Source organism: Mesoplodon bidens (assembly GCF_964165515.1).
Source record: "Mesoplodon bidens genome assembly, chromosome: 1".
Taxonomy (NCBI): Eukaryota; Metazoa; Chordata; class Mammalia; order Artiodactyla; family Ziphiidae; genus Mesoplodon; species Mesoplodon bidens.
Genome location: NC_138176.1, coordinates 76963084 through 76983340, shown reverse-complemented (window position 1 = coordinate 76983340; position 20257 = coordinate 76963084). Strand labels below are relative to the sequence as shown.

General features: G+C 39.1%; 1 protein-coding gene across 1 annotated transcript in view; it reads right to left on the bottom strand.

Annotated features, from left to right (window-relative positions):
- Positions 1-20257, bottom strand: part of EGF (epidermal growth factor) — a 92909-nt gene that overhangs the window by 15499 nt on the left and 57153 nt on the right. The window contains exons 12-19 of the mRNA XM_081225522.1: positions 18887-18991; positions 17421-17644; positions 13775-13942; positions 12919-13068; positions 9824-9943; positions 5542-5658; positions 4364-4489; positions 703-825 (exon numbers count right to left, since the gene is read on the bottom strand). Coding sequence (XP_081081648.1) covers positions 703-825; positions 4364-4489; positions 5542-5658; positions 9824-9943; positions 12919-13068; positions 13775-13942; positions 17421-17644; positions 18887-18991 — 1133 coding nt within the window. The remainder of the gene's footprint in view (positions 1-702; positions 826-4363; positions 4490-5541; positions 5659-9823; positions 9944-12918; positions 13069-13774; positions 13943-17420; positions 17645-18886; positions 18992-20257) is intronic.

Here is a 20257-nt window from a genome sequence, read left to right as displayed (position 1 = left end):
AATGCAGTTTTATTAAGAATTTCAAATTACATATGTCAAATTTCTAGAATGGAATAGAACCATTTTGAAACTGGAGAGATGGCATAGATGAACACTGATATCCCTTGAAACTCCAATTTTATTTAAAACAACAATTCCTCTGCAAACCATATTCCCCCTTATATAACAAGATGAAATAGTATCTACCTCTTCACTTAGGCAACAGCTATTTCCTAAAGGAATGGAAAAAAAAAAAGTAGTGATTTTGCTACTTCTTTAAGTTCATTAAAAATGGGATTCTATCTTTAGATTAAAAATTTTAAGTTCAGAAAAGGCTTATTTTAAAATCCTTGAAAGTGATTCAAAATGCTAAGAGTCCGGACATCCTCCTCAACCTGTCTAGCCCTGCAGAGCTTTTCCAGCAGCCCCCAAAATCAACACTACAAATCAGGACATTAGCTGCATAGTTAAAGAGAACCACCTGTGTTCCCACCTTTATTGAATTGTGAATAATAAAAAAGGATTTATTCCAGATGCTATTAAATTAAGAAAACTTGGGCCATTTCACATTCTCAACCACAGCATCAATCTAATCAGGAAAGTAAACTCACCAGCCTGATTGAACTGAATGATTTCTAGAAGCTCTAATGGAAATACAGTTGGGTACTGATTTTTTTCAGAATCAAGTCCCTCCCCTTGGATCTGGACCACCCACCAACCTACCAGGGCAAATCCGTCCAGGTTCAGACAAGTTGCCAGCACATGTGCAGGTGTAGTTTCCCTCCGTATTTGTACAGGCGGCATTTTCCCCACAGGTGTGCACACCCAGTTGGCACTCATCAATATCTGTCAGGAAAAGGGAGTAGGAAAGAGAAAAGTAGGGTGCAGAGGAGAACAGAGGGTGGTATAATTGGAAAACCCAATATTCTGGAAAGGGAGCATCTTCAACTTCTGTCATGCCACATGTTCTCAGAGCTCTATACACTTGTAGTTTCAAAAATTCTATTATAAATGTTGGAGAGAGAGATGGACTGGGCCCCTTGGCTGCATGCCCATGCAGGTAAACTCCTGACATGAGGCTGGAAGTTCTCCTACTGCTTGGAAGGAAAGGAAATTTCCCAGCCCCTGTAGCTCAGTGGGAAAGTTGGAGATGGTAAACTATCTCCAGGTAAACACTTAGTAGTTCAGATCATATCAAATTCAACATTTTTGCCTTTTTTACATAAATATGAACAAAGTCATCACTTTTTTCCCAACTACCCATCTTTTATTTTCTCAGTTACCACCACCCTAACCTTTAGGTCCTTCTTCTCTTCAATTTTCCATTGCTGTAAGAGGAGCAGCCTTACAACATTCCCTGCATCCCATCTCTCCTCCGTTTCTCTCCTAAACACCAGTGTCACATTAATCTTCCCAGACCACATCTCCCGTCACTCCACCACCTTGACTCAGATGCTGCCAGCAGTTGTCTGTTTCCTAGAGCTGTGCTGCCTAATATGTAGCCATCGCCATTTGTGGGTATTGAGCACCTGAACTGCAGCTAGTCCACACTGAAATGTACTGTAAGTGTAAAACACACGCCAGATTTTGTAGATGTAGTACCAACTATGAAAGAACATAAAATATATCAATAATTTTTATATTATAGATAACTAATGAGAACCAACTGTATAGCACAGGGAACTCTACTCAGGGCTCTGTGGTGACCAAAATGGGAAGGAAATCCAAAAAAGAGGGGATATATGTATACATATAGCTGATTCACTTTGCTGTACAGCAGAAACTAACACAACACTGTAAAGCAACTATATTCCAATTAAAAAATAATGATGATACTAATAATTTTTATATTGATTATACATTAAGCTGTTAATATTTGGGATATATATTGAATTAAATAAAATATTATTAAAATTAATTTCACCTGTTTCTTTTTGCTTTTTGTAATGTAGCTACAAAAAATTTAAAATTACATATGTGACTGACATTATATTTCTACTGGATGGTGCTGGTCTAGAGAAGTAAAACCCCAAATGCCTGACTTTCAGATTCTAGTTTTCCACAAATATAACTCAATTTACCTGTTATGGACTGAATTGCATCTCCCCCAAATTCATATGTTGAAGCCCTAACCCCCAGAGTGACTATATTTGGAGACTATATTTGGAGACTATATGAGGAAGCAATCAAGCTTATATGAAGTCATAAGAGTGAGGCCCTAATCCAACAGGATTGATGTCCTTCTAAGAAGAGGAAGAGATACCAGAGGTATCTCTCTCTCCCTCTCTCACTCTCTCCACAAGCCACAGAGGAAAGGGCAGGTGAGTGTGGAGCAAGAAGGGGGCTGTCTGCAAGCCAGGAAGAGTCCTCACCAGGAACCAAATCTGCCAGCACCTTAATCTGGGACTTCTGGCCTCCAGAACTCTAAGAAAATAAATGTCTGTTGTTTAGGCCACCCAGTCTACACAGTACTTTTTATGGTAGCCAGAGCAGATGGAGACACCACCTTGCCAGACTCAGTTTCTGTTCTCCTTCACACAGTATAGACACACAGTCTATACTTAAGGCTCTAGGCTTTTCTCTACCCGCCCCCCAAATAAGACCTGTGATATGTTCATGCCTGGGATGCTCCCCACTCCTTCACATTTCTGCATAAAAAAAATGTACTTATGCCCCCAGTTCCATCCAAAATGCTACTTCCTCCATGAAGTCTTTCCCAATACCTCAAACAGATATGTCTACCAGTTCTGAACTTCCACTTAGTTTTTACTTCTCTTATGATGCATACCTTTCTTCACCACTTATCACAGCCGCATTTCTTTTAGATCATATTCTCCACGTAAGCAAGGACTGCCTTCCTCATCTTGGTATTCCTCACAGATCCTAGCACTGTGTCTTTGCACTAATAGGGGTCAATTAAATATTTGCCACATTGAATCACTAACATGAATAGCCCAAAGGGAGTTTTTTTTTTTTCTTAACTGACATCCTACTGCAATCTCTATGAATTATCACCTTGAGAATGAGAGAGAAGCAAAAACAATGATGTACTGTTGGCCAAGAAACACAACTACTCTTAAGAATAACAACAACAGTTGTATATAGCACTTATTGTGTGCCAGGCATGGTTCAAAGCACTATATCTACTACATCTCTATATCTACTATATATACATGGGGCTGGGGGGCAGTGTGGAGAACAAGAACAAGCTCAGGGCTTCCACGTGGCCCGAGACGCCATGCCAACCAGGCAGGCTGGGCCATGACACTCTGCTCCGTGGAAGGAGATGGGTGAGTAACAGAGTGAGAATCCAGAGTATAATGAGTTTAAACATCCAAGAAAGTATACCTTCCTTTTTCTTCAAAGTAAATTAAATATAAAGCCTGTTTGTCTAAATTTTCTATGAGCCTGCTTAATTAGAGCAGTGACATTTTCCCAATTGACAGCCAAATATGTGCTTAAAAGAGCCTTTACAGATGTCTGTGGACTCCACAAAACTAATCTGATAAACGTCTGATTTAAACCAACCAGATCCAGAAAATTGGTAGTTATGACTGATATTTCATCTTTAACCTCAACATGTGGGAGAAAGCAATGCCATTTTAGTTTGTTATCAAGGCATCTGCCCCTCACAGTGAAAAGATTTTTATGTTTTCAGAAGGAAAGGAAAATACTGAAAGAGACATTTTAAAGCCCCATAAAACTTGAGGTAACTATTTTACTGGGCCAAGATGGCTTCAGGCAGGTCTTCACCTGTAGGGTGACATTGTGTTACACCTGGAATGGTACTTGACATCCACTAAGTGAACTCCCAACACAGCAAGCCACACCCAGACCTTGGCAGAGGATGGTGATTATGAAAGAGGTCTTAATCATTCCTTGCTTGATTCTAAATGTCAACGGCTTGAACTTATCAAGAGCCAGCTGTGAGCCCTTTCACAGAACCACGCCTCCTTCCCTTTACACACAGCCGTGACCTCCAACAAACCCACATCAGCTCTGCAGTTCACCACGGTTCAATTGCCAAATTCAGTGACAAAGAAAATGCTGTCCAGTTCCCCCCATGATGGCTCGAGGTGTGGAGTTATCGATGAGGCACTGATGTCACTCAACCCCCGGAGAAAGAATTAGAAAGGCAGAGGGGAAAACAGCCTCTGCAGAGTGTAGAAGCTGACTAGTGCGGTCATGGCCAAAGGGCATGAAACTGACTATTTACCAAAAACTGAAATATGTCAGTTTGAACAGATCACACAACTCCTCTTTTAGTCTTAACGTGTGTGTCACCGCAATTCTCTCCTGTCTTTTCTCGGCCCACCACACCCAGTGTTTGATGATTCTCCAAGGCCTGCCTTCACCCTTGGCCCTCTGCACACAGCTCTCTTACCGAGGCAGTGGATCCCATCTCCCTGGTAGCCTTCTGAGCACCGGCAGACATGGCCACCTTCAGTATTGATGCACTTGGAGGAGGTGGGAGGGCAAACTGAGATACCCATCTGACATTCATCTATATCTGTGGGCAAAATGATGAGCTAGTGAAATACACAGGCAATCCTGGTATAAAGGAAAAGAGTAGGAAAGGATAGTATAATCTTACATACAATCATCCAGCCATTTACAAGTACTGCTTGCAAATGTGATGCAAACCCTCCATCTTGGACTTAAAGTTCATTTCTGAATCAATTTTTACATATTTCTCAGTGTTTCATTAGTATAAGTAAATCACTTTGTGCCAGAGTTTCAGAACATAAGAACGTTTACAATAATGGCTATCAATGTAAAATAGTAACCCATCCAGCAAAACCTATTTAATAAACTAAAACTTATGACCTAAGCCTCTGGGGGGAAACACTGTGTTTTTATTGGAATTGGGGAGTTTATAAATTTGACTTGAACTCAAATTCATGCTTTTAAAGCTAATTATAAATTCTTCTCCTTGGGGCTTCCCTGGTGGCACAGTGGTTAAGAATCCGTCTGCCAATGCAGGGGACACAGGTTTGAGCCCTGATTCGGGAAGATCCCACATGCCGTGGAGCAACTAAGCCCATGCGCCACAACTACTGAGCCTGTGCTCTATAGCCCACGAGCCACAACTACTGGGCCCACGTACCACAACTACTGAAGCCCGCGTGCCTAGAGCCTGTGCTCCGCAGCAAGAGAAGCCACCGTGATGAGAAGCCCGTGCACCGCAATGAAGAGTAGCCCCAACTCGCAAAGACTAGAGAAAACCTGCACGCAGCAACGAAGACCCAACACAGCCAAAAATAAAGTAAATGAAATAAATAAATTTTTTTAAAAAATCAATTATATTAAAAAAATTCTTCTCCTTAATGTCGATTGTCTATATCATGGAATTTTAATATAACTCAATGTAATATAACAATATGTTATATGTTTCTTATTTTCTATTCATACACCCATTACCTTTCTAGCTAATATCAAATAATGTATTCAATCCTCAGGGTAACATAAATACTTCTGGAGATTTTGAATCAGTATGATCTGAGAGAATGTTTCTGATTCACTATTTTCCAGATATTATGTGTATTTGGATTTTGCTCTTACCAGAACACAGTTTTCCATCTCCGGCAAATCCTTTCAAACACCGACATGTCACATTCTCTCCCTCTGAAACACACCAAGCCTGTGCACTGCATCCCAAGGTACTACAGTCATCATCATCTGCAAACAGTGAGAACCCCACAGGATTATTTCCAGACCTCAGAGAAGAAAATGGACTTGAGTGTTTTGCATTCTACCGAAAATTCCAGTACTTCCTTTCTCAAGTTCTGGGGCAGGTTAATCTCCAAATAGAAACACTGTGCTGATCTGTAAGCTATATCTATATTAAAGGATCCACAAACCATATGTTTCTGTTTACATGCTCTCAACAAATCTTTAGTCTTAAAGAATTATGTGGTGTTCAAAGACCCCCGTGTGAACTTATTTATAATTTTTTAAAGCATTTGTAAATTTGAACTATACAATTGCTAGGACTAAATGGACTCAAACTTCACAAATTGTATTGCTTTATTTGAGAATTCCCAACCGTTGTGACATACAAAAGGGGTCAATATATTCTTGTCTCTCAAAGATACGCAACTAATATGTAGCAAGTAGATCTGTGTACCAACATGGCAAAGAGATTTAATCATAAAAAGATTTATTGTCAATTTACTAAAATTATGTTTGATATGTAGTAGAATATGTATGTCAAAATGTATGTTTATTATCAAGATTTATGCCGTGACTTGCAAACCTCAAGGCACTTTTTTTTTTTCAATTTTATTATTTTTGGCTGTGTTGGGTCTTTGTTACTGTGCGCGGGCTTTCTCTAGTTGCGGCGAGCGGGGGCTACTCTTCGTTGCGGTACACAGGCTTCTCGTTGCGGTGGCTTCTCTTGTTGTGGAGAATGGGCTCTAGGTGCACGGGCTTCAGCAGTTGTGGCTCATGGCCTCTAGAGCACAGGCTCAGTAGTTGTGGCGCATGGGCTTAGCTGCTCTGTGGCATGTGGGATCTTCCCGGACCAGGGCTCAAACCCGTGTCGCCTGCATTGGCAAGCGGATTCTTAACCACTGCGCCACCAGGGAAGCCCCACCTCAAGGCCCTTTTACAGAGTCATGAACCATACAAACTAAATGCTGTAAATGGATCATTTCATTTCATACTCCAATGAAATGCAAATGCCTCAGAAGACAGAGTTGCCTTTTGAGCCATAAACATGAGCAAGTTTTTTTTTTTTTTCCTTTGGCTACTTATGTATATAATCACTCTCCAAATGCCTCCTCTCTGTTGGAGTTGGGGGTACCTCACATACCACAGTAGGATATAAACTGTCTTCTGTCTTTTCACTGGTAAATTTGCTCATCTGAGTATAGAAGAGGACAAGAAACCCTCCAAAGTTGCCCATAAATTAAAGAAAGTTAAATGATCTAAATAGGAGTCAGGTGCCATGTGAATGCAGACATCGGGTAATTGCGTTTGATTTGCTTAGCTATTTGAGTGAGAAGATTTTTCTTGTGGGAACACGGGCCTTTCATGCTTGCTTGGTCACCTCCTGTCACTCATGACTCTTTGAGATGGATACGTTCAGACTAAATCAATTATCCATTGGATTCAGCATTTATTTGGAAGACTAGCTCCCAAATCACAAGGCTATTCAGAGTGTATGGTGGACAGTATCAAATTACCCAAGACATTTTAAATCACTTGCGGAATTATCTTAAATTAACATATGATTCAGGATTTATTTGGTAACTTGCAAACCCCAAGGCAGCTTTGCATAATGAAAAGCAATGGATGTGCAGTTGCAGGAGGGATGAGCCATAGCCAAAGCTCCTTCTGCCACAAACTAGCTCCAAAAGGAAGGCATGCTTATGCTTCACGTGCCTCTTCTCTAAAATGCAGATGACAGTTTCTGTTCAGTCTACTTCACATGGTTGTTGTAAGAACTTGAAGAAAAAGTGATTTTTAAAAGAATCTTTTGAGAACTATATTTTATTTACATATCTAGATAAGAATGATAAAGAAGAAGAGTATTGTGACAGCTTGAATCAGAATTAGCCTTATCACACTAGAAAAGACTCTGGGGTCTGTTTGTAAAATTAACAAAATTAATTCATTTTGAAGTACCTACTATGTGCCAGATCCTAATGAGGGCCAAAAATACGGTGGTGGAGAATATAGACAAGGGCTCTGTTTTCTTACATGATTATTTATTGAAGTATAGGTCTAATAAGCACAATCAAGAAAGAATACTGGGTTCCAAGAGAGCTGAAACAACTCTCGCCTCACCTGGTCAGGAGACTAGGAAAGGCTTGCTGAGAAAGAGCATATTAAGCTGAGATCTGAAGGATACACAGGACTTGGGGAGGTGGGGTTAGAAAGAGCACTGTAGGCCTAGAAAACAACACCTGCATGTTATAGGCAAGGCCCATGTAATGGGAGCAGGCCATAGAAAGCTGGGGATAGAAGGGCACAAAATGAGGCTGGTGAGGTGGGTACAGGCTAGTTTCTCCAGGGCTCAACAGGCTACGTTAAGAATTCTACATTTTATTCATGAATTTAGAAGAATTCGTGATTTTAGTGAATTTGACAATGAAACTTTTTAGGATTGAATCTCTTTGCCATGTTGTACACAGATCTGCTTGCTCCATATGACTCTGTGTCTTTGGAGAATAAAAAGATATGGACCTAAAGTCTAACATAAAGTTTTCAATTGTTTTTTTAGTATAGATACTTGTTTGAAATGAAATTTCACAACAAAATATAAATAAGACCCCTTAGCCTAACACAGGTAGAACTCAAACTTTACAGGCTAAGAAAAAATAGAACACAATCCAGGGAGGGAAAGATGAGGTAATCTTCACCAAGACAATCAATTTCATTTATTCCGCACGAGGCAGAGTACAGTCTCCAGGCATGAAGCCAAACACAGCCTGTTATATATGTATTCCAAATCTTTAACCATTTTGTCACTCCCCCATGCCACCCACATGGCCTAATTTACTGTCTGTCATTCACCTTGGTCTTTGAGTCCCCCAAACATTAGCCTTTCAAAATATCCTCTATGAACCTCTAGGGATCCCTAGTGACTTTGAAAAGGTTCTCTATACTGCTAATATATATTATGTATATTGTTTTATTCTACCACATTGTCTCCACATCTGACTATGGCCTTGGAGGCTGGGGCTATATTTAGCTAAGTATGGTATCACCAGCATTTAGCATGGTGTATGGCAAATAAATAGTCACCAAATGAATAATATTCCTAACGTGACCATGTTTCCAGTAATTCTTTTCTTGATATGAATTAATTACTTGGTCATAATTTTCAAAATCTTTGGTCGAGTCACTAACTTCACATATCTTAGTTTTCAAATCTGTAGAATGATAGATTGTGATAAGGGTCAAATTAGAGGATACACTTAAAGGACCTGGTAAACTCTAAAGCTCTGTGAAAATTATTATTACTAAAAATATTCACCTCTTTGGATTTTATCAAAAATCACACTGATAAAATCCTATAAGGAGGGATAAGAGGTCCCAGGGCCTCGAAAATTGTAGTTTGCTGACCACAAAAGTTGTGGTTAAGTGTATATAATGCCCTAATGTGGAGTTCTCAGATTTACTTTTAGCCACATACAGTGTTAAAATTGTCTCACTCAGAAATATAAATAAATAAAATGCTTCAAAGCAGAGCTGCACTGATTGAAAGGCAGAGACTTAGCATGAAGAAGAGGTGGGGTTTGCAGAAGCTTTAGGGCTGAGCTAAGCCCAGTTTGAAAACCACTGGATTCATAAGTGAACACAGAGTATAGAAGAATTATGTTCCCTAAAGTCGTTACATACTGAATAGATTATTTAGCATTTTGGTGATAAATGGGCAATATATTATAGAAGAAAAAAAATCTAACATTTGCTGTTTGTGGACTTTCTGGAGCAGCTGAAGCAACCAGCCTATATTTGCTTATCAGCTACCATCTGCTTTTCACATTGACAGAAGTAAAGCTAAATGGGCCAAACACCAAAAATACTAGGCATGGATGGAGATACACCCAAATCTGTCCTGGCCTATTTTTCACTTTTTTTCCAAGTTAGATTTCTTCAAAAAAGATTCAGTCCAATGACCCTCAATGAGTAAAGTTCATGTCCAGTCTAATATGGAGCTATCTTCCTCAGATAAACCATTCAGAAGAGAAGGACCAAAGTTTGAGTCCAAAGTTTGTCTTCACTAGCTTTGTGTAGATTTAGTCAACATTAAGTTAGAGAGTTCATTCAGAATTTCTGATTAGTAGGATGGAAATTGTTGGAACCAAAGCTGTACTGGAGAACTCATTATTCATACCTGACACCATGATTTCAGCCACTAGCATATGTTGAGATTCTGTAATATTATCTTCAAGCTCTCTACTGCTGGGTAAGATGTCCAACGGTATCACTCCATTACTCAGATCTGCTCCACTACCTATTGAAGGCCAACGGATACAATTAATTTACCTTTTGTGATTCAAGAAATGTTTGAGTTCATTTATATTTATGGCTGTTTGTTGGTTTTGAGTTCAGACTCTTTCTCACAGTTGGAGGATTCAGAAAAACTACCAGGGTCTTGGTGGCTTAGAAAACCTTCTCTGCTACACTACACCCTCTCAGCTTCACTCCATGCACTTATAATTGAGGGTGGGGAGAGCCAGTAGGGAAGAAAGACAGGACTCTTCTTGGTACTGGCAAAACCAATAAAAGTAGAATATCAAAATCCTTATGAACATAACCAGCTCATAATCACTGCTCGCCATTACTGAGGACAAATTAGTGAGATGATCTCCCCAACCTGCCTTTCATATATACCCCTTCTCCTTTAGGCTGCTTATAGCATTTATTTTAGCCTGATTTTGCCCGTACTTAGAAATGTGGAAGGGCATAAACAAGCTATAATTTAACATAGGCATGGGACCTATGCAACTCCCCAGAACATGGAAGAAATGGATCCCCTAAAACACTGTGTATTCTCTAAGTGTGGGCCATGGATCCCTGGGGTCTCACTGCATGGCATCTAGAAGGTCAAAACTATTTTCATAAAAGGCAAATAACTGTATTGTTATTTTCACTGTCAACATTGATAACTGATGGGGCAAAAGCAGACATGGGTGAAAGTGTGGTGCTTTAGCATGAATCAAGTCATGATACTAGTAGCATGTTCTCTACTGTGGTCATGTTCTTCACTGCCACACACACACACACACACACACACACACACACACACACTCCAGTTTCACCTTTAAAAGCCCATGATGGAGCAGTAAAATTACTAATTTTTAAAAATCTTGACCATGGACTACCTGGCTCTTTAATCTTCTGCGTAATGAAATGGGAAGCAACACATAAAACACTGTGCACACACTGAAGTTATGATGGCTGTCTGGGGGAAAGGCACCTGTGAACTCTCAGAGATACGAGCTAAAACTAGGCTCTATTTTTATTCATTGAACATGATTTTTACCTGAAAGAATGTTTGATAAACTATGTCATTAACATTTGGGGATTTGATATTTTCTCCAAAATGAATGAAGTGATACTGTCACTTCAAGGAAAATTAGCTCACAGTGCTTGTTGCCAGTAATAAAATTTAAGCTTTCAAGTGGAAAGTAGAATTCTGGAAAATTTTCCACAAAAAAAATTTAACAAAATCCAGACACTCAAAGACTTTTCTGATGAGTTTGATAATAATAATTAGTTAATGTTATTGTAGGTACATTAATGTGATATTTGGCAGACTTGCGTAACTCAGTCAATCAATATTTGTAAATGACCAAAACATGATGCAAGAAAATCATGCATGGCAAAAGATCCGTTCAAAGCGTAAAACAGAGCACTGGGTTTTAACATAGCAGAAGACAAAAAGTTCATCAATATGGCTACAGATTCAACATTGCAACTAACTCTAAGAAACTACCACCTGTCTAGTTCTGATATATATAATATCAAAAGAAGATATACAAAAAAGTCCTCTGAAAAGGTTATTAAGCAATCTTCCCTTTTCCAGCTCCATGTGTGTCTGATTTTCTTCATAGGCTTCAAACAAAACAACACAGCAACAGCTTTAACAGAGGGGCAGATGGGAGAATCTGGCTGCCCTCTATGAAGTCAGATATTAAAGATATAAATGTAAAACAATGCCATTCTTCTTACTACATATTTTTGTTTTGAAAAATAGAGTTATTTCATTTATTTTCATAAAAACATGTTCACATATAATGGAATATTACTGTAACTTTAATAGAGATATTAAAATTTTAGTCTTAATTTCTAATATCATAAATCTTGATAAATATAACCCACACAAACAAAGACGAGTTTTTCGATCATTTTTAAGAGTGTAAAAGGGTTCCAAAACCAAAAACATTGAGAATTGTTATCCTAAGGCAACAATTGATAGAAAGTTCAGAAAATCCAAAATATCCAATACTGGTGCATGGATAAATTAATCCATTTATTTGCTGTCAATGTCACCTAACATATCATGCCTATTGGATAAATATGAATTTTTAAAAAAACATCTAAAATAAAATTTAAGTTCTCTTTGGTATAAGATATCAAGAGATGAATCCAAATACACCTTACTTGTTTGGATGCACATTCAAGGGAAGTAAATCAGTACTACTGTTTACATGTCATATTAGATCTCTTCATCCTCAAAGTCACGTTTAGTTTTTAAAAACGTGGATCACAAGCCTTGTTGGGCTGGATTCCCTACACCTGTTTGGTATCGTAAACTTATTTATTACAAAGGACTTTGCTTTTCATATAAAAACAGTCATGTAGGGCTTCCCTGGTGGCGCAGTGGTTGAGAGTCTGCCTGCCGATGCAGGGGACACGGGTTTGTGCCCCGGTCTGGGAGGATCCCACATGCCATGGAGCGGCTGGGCCCGTGAGCCATGACCGCTGAGCCTGCGCATCCGGAGCCTGTGCTCCGCAATGGGAGAGGCCACAACAGTGAGAGGCCCGTTTACAGCAAAAAAAACAAACAAACAAAAAAAAGGCAATCATGTGGCAGGGGGTTTATATATGACTACCTCTAAAATTGAGGCCATAAAACTTCTAAACAAAATGTATTTGAACATTCCCTGAATTGGTAAAATACTGGCATTTATTTCCAAGGATGGGCTACTCCACCAAAAATGGGGGGCTGGAGCACTGGAACTTAAGACTTTGAATATTATCTTTTGTCATTAATTTTACAGCTAGAAGAAGTCAATTGAATTTAGTTTGTAATGAGGAGGCCAAACTCATCAGAGGGGGGAAAAAGACAGCTTGGCATCGCTAAAAGCAAGGGAGCTTTTAATAATACAAAATATTAAAAATTACCACAAGCATAAAAATCAATGTAGAACAATATTCCTGAGCTAAAGTAAGATAATTTGGCCCCATAGTTTATCATATTACCTGCCAATATCTGATGGCCATTCAGAGCCAGACACGTTTTTCCATCTGGAGCTTTCACAAAACCTTCACGACACAAACACTGAGCAGTTCCAAACCTCTCTTCGCAAATATGTTCACAGCCTCCGTTTTGATGTAAGCAGGCATCTGCTCCTAGCAGAGAGGAGGTACATTCACAGATGGGCTTGGAGATGAAAAGGTGTAAAATCAGTGTACAGCTTTGGGGGAAAGAAACTATCTAAATGGAGCTGTTTATATCAAGAGCTATTTCAGAAGGGTTCCTATAAAGAGCCACTGGTTCTAAGATAAGCTCAGAATGTTATTACGTTAGGAGTATTTATTGAGTTTAGCCAGTACCTTTGTTCAAGAAGCTATTTGGGAAGATAGGACTCCTATTTCCTGACTTATAATCTAGTCAAACTGACAAAGGGTGATTCAGAAAGAAGAGTTACTGTGGGAAACTAAGTGGCTTTTCCATCTGCTTACCTACTCCTGGCTGAAGCTCACTCACTTGCATTCTCAGGAGGTGGGGAAAAGCCCAGTGTAGGCAGAAGCTTCCACTGCGGGTTTCTAAATCACTCCCCCAACACATCCCTGCCCCTGCCCTTAGTGCCTTTAACCCAAAAGTCTTTGAAAAGGAGCAAATAAGTAAAAGCTACTCAGGAGAAGAAAAGTTGAGGTTGGAGGGATAAAGCCCAAACTTATTACCAGACTATCTTAGTTTAAACGAAATCCAAATCTCAGGAGATCTTAACATCTACCCAAATTAGTGAGAAGTGCAACACACACACCCTTCCCTGCCATCAAACAATTAAAATAGTTGCAGATGCCAGTCAAAGAAAGACTGTGTCCAGTGTACCTGGTTTTGCCAATGGATGAACTACAACCAGTGATGAGGGCTTCAGCATGCTGCCTCGGAGACGTACCCTATTTTTGCCAGTCCTCTTGTTCACCCTTATTACCGATGGCATAGTCCAATCAGAGAACCACACATGATCCTCAAACACAGCCACAGCAAATGGGTGACCTGGAAACAGTTGAGATCCATTATAAATATCTTGTCTTTGCCATGAATATTTTTAAAAGGACAAGGCCTGAAACATATACCCAATTCCTACACTAAATCAATTCTTTAATACAGCTGCTAAGCAATGTATGAGCCACTTCCTTGAGCCACCTACATCAAGGAGAACCCACATGATGAGGGAACCTCTTCTTAGAATGGGAGCCTGGTGGTATGAAGTCCTAGCAAAGCCCATGGTCATCCAGCATTCAGAGAGTGGGAGAATGTGGGTGATTGACATAATAACACCAATAAGAAGGAGACCAGGGCTTCCCTGGTTGCACAGTGGTTAAGAGTCCACCTGCTGATGCAGGGGACACGGGTTCATGCCCTGGTCCGGGAAGATCCCACATGTCACGGAGTGGCTGGGCCCGTGAGCCATGGCCGCTGAGCCTGCGCGTCTGGAGCCTGTGCTCCACAACGGGAGAGGCCACAACAGTGAGAGGCCTGCATACCGCAAAAAAAAAAAAAAAAAAAGAAGGAGACCAGGGCAGGAATGTTTCCGTGTTCAGTGATTCTGTCACTATTTATAGACTAAACAACTTGACTGGGTAAGTTGGGTAAGTTATTTTACCCCTCTCTGCCTTAGGTTCCTTGTCTTTTGAATGGCAGTAATAAGTAGTAGACTAAATTTACAGGTTGCTGTAAATTGAGATTTTTACAACATTTTAAAAAATCTAAGGTAATTGAATAACAGCCTCCTCAAATCCCATCTCCACCAATATATTTCCTTTCCTATCTCTCCTCTTAACTAAAATTAGTCCATTGACTGTGCTCCTGCCTTCTCTAGGACTTTGTTCTGTCAATTACTCCTTTCATTTACATTAATTCTCTTCTATTCTCTTCATCTTACCAGCTTCTTTCCCTTAGCTGAGTAATATATTCAGGTCTCTCCTATCTTAATTCCCTCATCCCCTTGACCCCTCTAACTTCTTTTTGTCTCTTTCCTTCCCTTCTCAGACAAGTTTTTTGGAAGTTATTTATTATCTGCTGCTTCCATTTTCATGTCTCCAATCAACCCCTAAGTGGCTTCTTCTGATCCTACCTCTACTAAACCCACCTCTCCATGCCACTGAAACTGCTCTGATAAGATATTCCAGTATTTAGGGAAATGTTTTAATATACTATCTCAAGTGGTTAGAGGCTAAAGCTAAGGACCCCTAGGTTTGGAAGCTTTTATCACATCCAGTCACATTCCCCAGGCCAATCTTTTTGCTAATGAACAATGGATTTGGTGGATTAGGGTGAATGTCTCCCTCTACTGGCAGCAAACTCGAACGATTTTTCCAGGTGAAATGAATCTCCACCCATCATTATTGACCAGGGCCATTAAGATTCATTTGGGTCTCTAGCCTTTGTCCCAAATTAAAGCCATAAAGGCAGGAAGGGAATTTTCCATATAGTTATTGTTTTGTTTTGTTTGTTGTGATAAAAAACACATAATACAAAATTTATCATCTAAGCCTAAGACTTAACCCACAGTTTCAGTCATGTTAAATACATTCACGTTGTTGTGCAACCAATTTCCAGAAATTTTTTCATCTTGCAAAACTGAAAATCTATACCCATTAAACAACTTCCTGTTTCCCCCCTCCCCCTAGGCCCTGGCAAATGCTATTCTACTTTCTGTTTCTATAAGTGTGCCTATTCTAGATACCCTAAGTAAGTAGAATCATACAATATTGGTCTTCTGTGACTGGCTTATTTCATTTAGCAAAACGTCCTCAGGGTTCATCTATGTTGTAGTATGTGACAGAATTAGCTATTGTTTTTCAACACAAACCCCACATTAGATATAATCTTCCTTATTGTTTGTTTATAGGAGAGCCACAGTTGAAGTACCAGTAGATGGCACTGTAATGGTGAGAACGGTTATTTAGATGTTCACATAACAGATTATTTGTATTTGTATTTAATAGGAAGTTGCATTAGTCACAGATTATAGCAATACAAATTATTTACAAAATATCTCCTATGCTTTTTTGGTTTAGAATATGTTGACTTTACATTCTAGTTAGGAATTTCCAAATCCCTTTATACCTCCAAATATCAAAACTATAACTTTACATTTATTTGGGAGATGTATTTTTTAACAATGTACGTCTCCCCTACTAGACTCCATGACTTCACAGGAACCATAATTGTTTTACTCTCCACTGTATCTCCACTTCCTATAATGGCACATGGATGATAAAAGTCTACAACTGTACACAAGCTTATAATTTATTGTGAAGTATGTCAATTTTTAAAGAAGCTTGGAAGTATGTAAAATTTTTAATTATATTTCTCTTGATCTATTTAATGTATAATACAAATCTAGAAATTCATTACCAAAGAGAAAGGGCAAAATGAATACCTTACATGGATTATTAGTTTGTTAGCTTCTTCCTAAAAGAGAGAGACCATGTTTTTTCATCTTCCCAACCAACCAGTTTCTAAGTTTCCAAAGCATCTCTAACATCACCCTGGCTTTCATTTCGACATCCAATCTGTTACCAAATCCTCTCGGTTTTTCATTCACAGTGATTTTTGTAATATTCTAATCCTCTATTCTACTTTTTAAATGGCAATCTTCTAGCTCAGGCCTTTATTAACTGTTGACTGAACAATTATCATAACCTCCTAACTCATTTCCTTCTCTCCAAATTCCAATCCAACACTTATACTGTTACCTAAGTGGTTATCCTGATATACCAATATTATCAGATACATTTCCTGCTTAAGAATATGCAATGGCTCCCTAGTACGTTCAGAATTAATTTCAGTTAACATATTCTGGCAGTACTAACATACAAAGACCAATTTTTGCAGCCTTATCTCAAATGATAATGTTTTATCACCATCTATTTACCACATGGTCCAGTTCAAATACTGTCTTTGCAGATTCCCTGAGTCAAAATGAATCTCCTACTGCTATATAATGTCATAACAGTTTGTACTTCTCTTTTAACAGTTAGCATAGGCTACAGTGTTTCGAAACTCTTTATGAAAATACATGACACCCCATGCAAAATCTGAAAATATACTAGGAGGGAAAACTGTATTAACCTTTACACATGAATGGCTAAAGGTGATACTATCACTTGTGAAAATGACATTTGAGAAAACATAAGAAATGATAGTAACTGAACAAGTTCTTATTCTTAAAGAAGTTTTAAAATGGTTAATATTTTCATTCTGATTTTAAGAAACCTTGGCAAAGAGAAATGATTATGCATCACTATTTTTTATCCAATATTCCAGTGTTAAAGTAATCTTTGTAGCTCATAAATCTCTGGAGAAATCTGTTATTTTGTCTGTATTCCTTTCTCACCATATGTTTAAGGGTGTGTGTGTGGGAGGGTGGTGAGTGTGTGTGTGTGTGTGTGTGTAAACACATTTTGTATTTAACACTCATCAACACTCAATCAAGTTGAAGAAATCACCCATTCCAAAGCCTCACCTACATCGTTCTGGGCAAGTCTTTGGCGTTTTGAACCATCCAGATTGGACATTTCAATCACAGACTGCTTGGCATCGCACCAGTACAACTTGTCAGTTAAGTAATCAATTGTTATTCCACTGGGCCAGACCAGATCTGAGCTAGCTATAACCAGTCGGCCAATGCCTTGAAGGGAAGAACTTTCAATTCGTGGATTAATCCCCATCTCAGTCCAGAATAATCTCCTTTAATCAAGAAAGCATACCACAAATAAAACTTGCAAGGAAAAAAACTTCTTTTATTCTTTCATTATGAAAAACATCAATGTAAATCACTTTAGCATAAACTAAAGTGGTACACCAAGGAATACAGAAAGAGAAAGTATAGCACTGAATATTGGACACATAATTTTCAAAAGCAAAACATTACCTTCTCTATGTACAACTTGGACAGAAAATGCTGAATTAAGGCTCAGATGATTGGATAAAAAAGGAATTGTTAGCTTAAAAACTTGTAGTATATTACTAACCAAAGGTGTTTGAGTGCATATTCTTAAATCAGCGTTTCATGCTACAAAAGGCAATGGAATCTTGCTAGCCTGTCCCTCTGCTATGCATATGTAAAACTTTCTGTATGTGTAAAATTACAACGTAAAGGGAAGAGCATATTTATCAATTATCCTGTTTTATACTATGTACTCAGTTAACTTGGTCAATTTTAAGTTCTGTAAATCAGGTGCTGAGGCACATTTTTTGAACTCAATATGGTTCAATATCTTTTCACTGGTTTGTTTAGAGATGGTTACATTCTCATTGTTTGAATCATGTGGCTGGCTCCAAATTAATTATCTATATCTACCAGTTTATTATTTCCCACAGACCATCATAAAATTTCCATTATAAATAAAATAGAATGACCTTTTATCCTTGATTTTTAACTAGGAAGGAATTAGTTATTCTCCTTAACTTAATTCTCTAAACTTAAACCAACATTTGTCACTAATTCACAATTAACAACATAGAGCCTCCTAATATTTCATGATTTCTCTTTCTTCTTCCCTAAATCTAGGAATGACCTATCACTGGAACTCATGATTTTTCTAAATAGAATTCATAAGCCATGCAATCCAAATATCATCCTCTCTCAAGAAACAATATAGTTTTTAAAGAAAGTACATAGTGTAAGGGGCTTATGCCTCATTGATTACAACCCACTTCTTTTCAAAAAGAAATTGAATTTGCTTAAAATGAAAGGGTATCGAAACAATAAAGTTTTCTATGGGAAAAACAAATCAAAAGACATTAAAAGGATGAGAAATTTATGCTAGCCATACCATTTCTGAACATTTGAACAAATCTCATGGATTTTCTTGGTTTCTGATTCCACTGAGCACCTGAGGTCTTAAGACAAATTTTGGACACTAGCGCATCAAACATAAACTGTCCTATGACCTCCACAGAAAGGGCCTTATTTTCACAAATACTTACTTGGCCATTGGATGAACAGCAAGTCCTCGTGGCTGAGAGATGTCCTCCTTAATGATTATTTCACGATACTTCCCATTTAAATCACTCCCTTCAATGAGAGATTTCCTAAAATGCATGTAATATAAAGGGGCTTTTTATATCAACTTTATTTTTTTATCAAGTTTACTTTTTAAACAAAAATACTTGTTTTCCCTGTTGATTACTGAAAAGCAAAATACGCGTTCTAAACTCCCCTATCACAGGTGTGCACATGAACACACACACGTCAGGAGTAACACTTACGCAAAGTCTATTGTTTTTTTTTAACACAGCGTTTAAATTAGTTTCCCAATATTTATCCCAAGCAATTAAAATACACCGTGAAAGGGTAAGGTAAGGGGGGTCTGTGTTGGTGGCCTGGCAGGGATAAAGCCAGGAAGTGCAAATGCCACCATCCCTTTCTCTTCACAACCTCCCAGCTCCTGGCAGAACCAATAAAAGCCTCAGCCTGGTGTTCACAGATCACAGGGAGGAAGGAGAGTAGACCTCGAAGGGCCACAGAGACAACCAACACAAGGACAGTAGGAGAAGACTTACACTGACTTTAATTTTCTTCCATCTGATTCTAAGACAAATGGGAGTACTGAAATACTCTTTGCTACTCTTTACATTAAAAAATAATAATAACTCTTTGGAATCTGGCAGGGGAGAAAATTCTTGCTTCTAATTTTTCCATTTATTTGTCAAACAAATCTTGATGATCAAATAGACACTTCCTCAGCACCTAGTGTGTGTCAAGGATTGACCTAAGCACTGGAGATACAATAGTAAACAAAACCCAGCTCTGTCCTTAAAGAGTTAGAGATCAGCTGGAGAGCAAAGGGGAGGGAGACTGAAGGGGGTGGGGAGGGAGGAGAATGGGCAGGGAAGAGAGGGAGAGGGAACTGCAATGCAGAGACTGTAAAGAATGCGACTGGCAGACTCAGTGCAGGTGACTTGCGGGAGTGCACTGTGAGCCCCAGCAGGTTCCCTGAGCAGGCAGGACCACAACAGAGGAGATTAAAAAGAACCTCCCTGGGCTTCTCTGGTGGCGCAGTGGTTGAGAGTCCGCCTGCCAATGCAGGGGACACGGGTTCGTGCCCCGGTCTGGGAAGATCCCACATGCCGTGGAGCGGCTGGGCCGGTGAGCCATGGCCGCTGAGCCTGCGCGTCCGGAGCCTGTGCTCCGCAACGGGAGAGACCACAACAGTGAGAGGCCCACGTACCGCAAAAAAAAAAAAAAAAAAAAAAAAAAGAACCTCCCTTCCCCACCTCGTGCCACCTACCCAGAAACACAGGGCAAGACCAGTCCCTCCTCTCTGTGCTACAAAACACTCAGGAGACCTTCTGCAG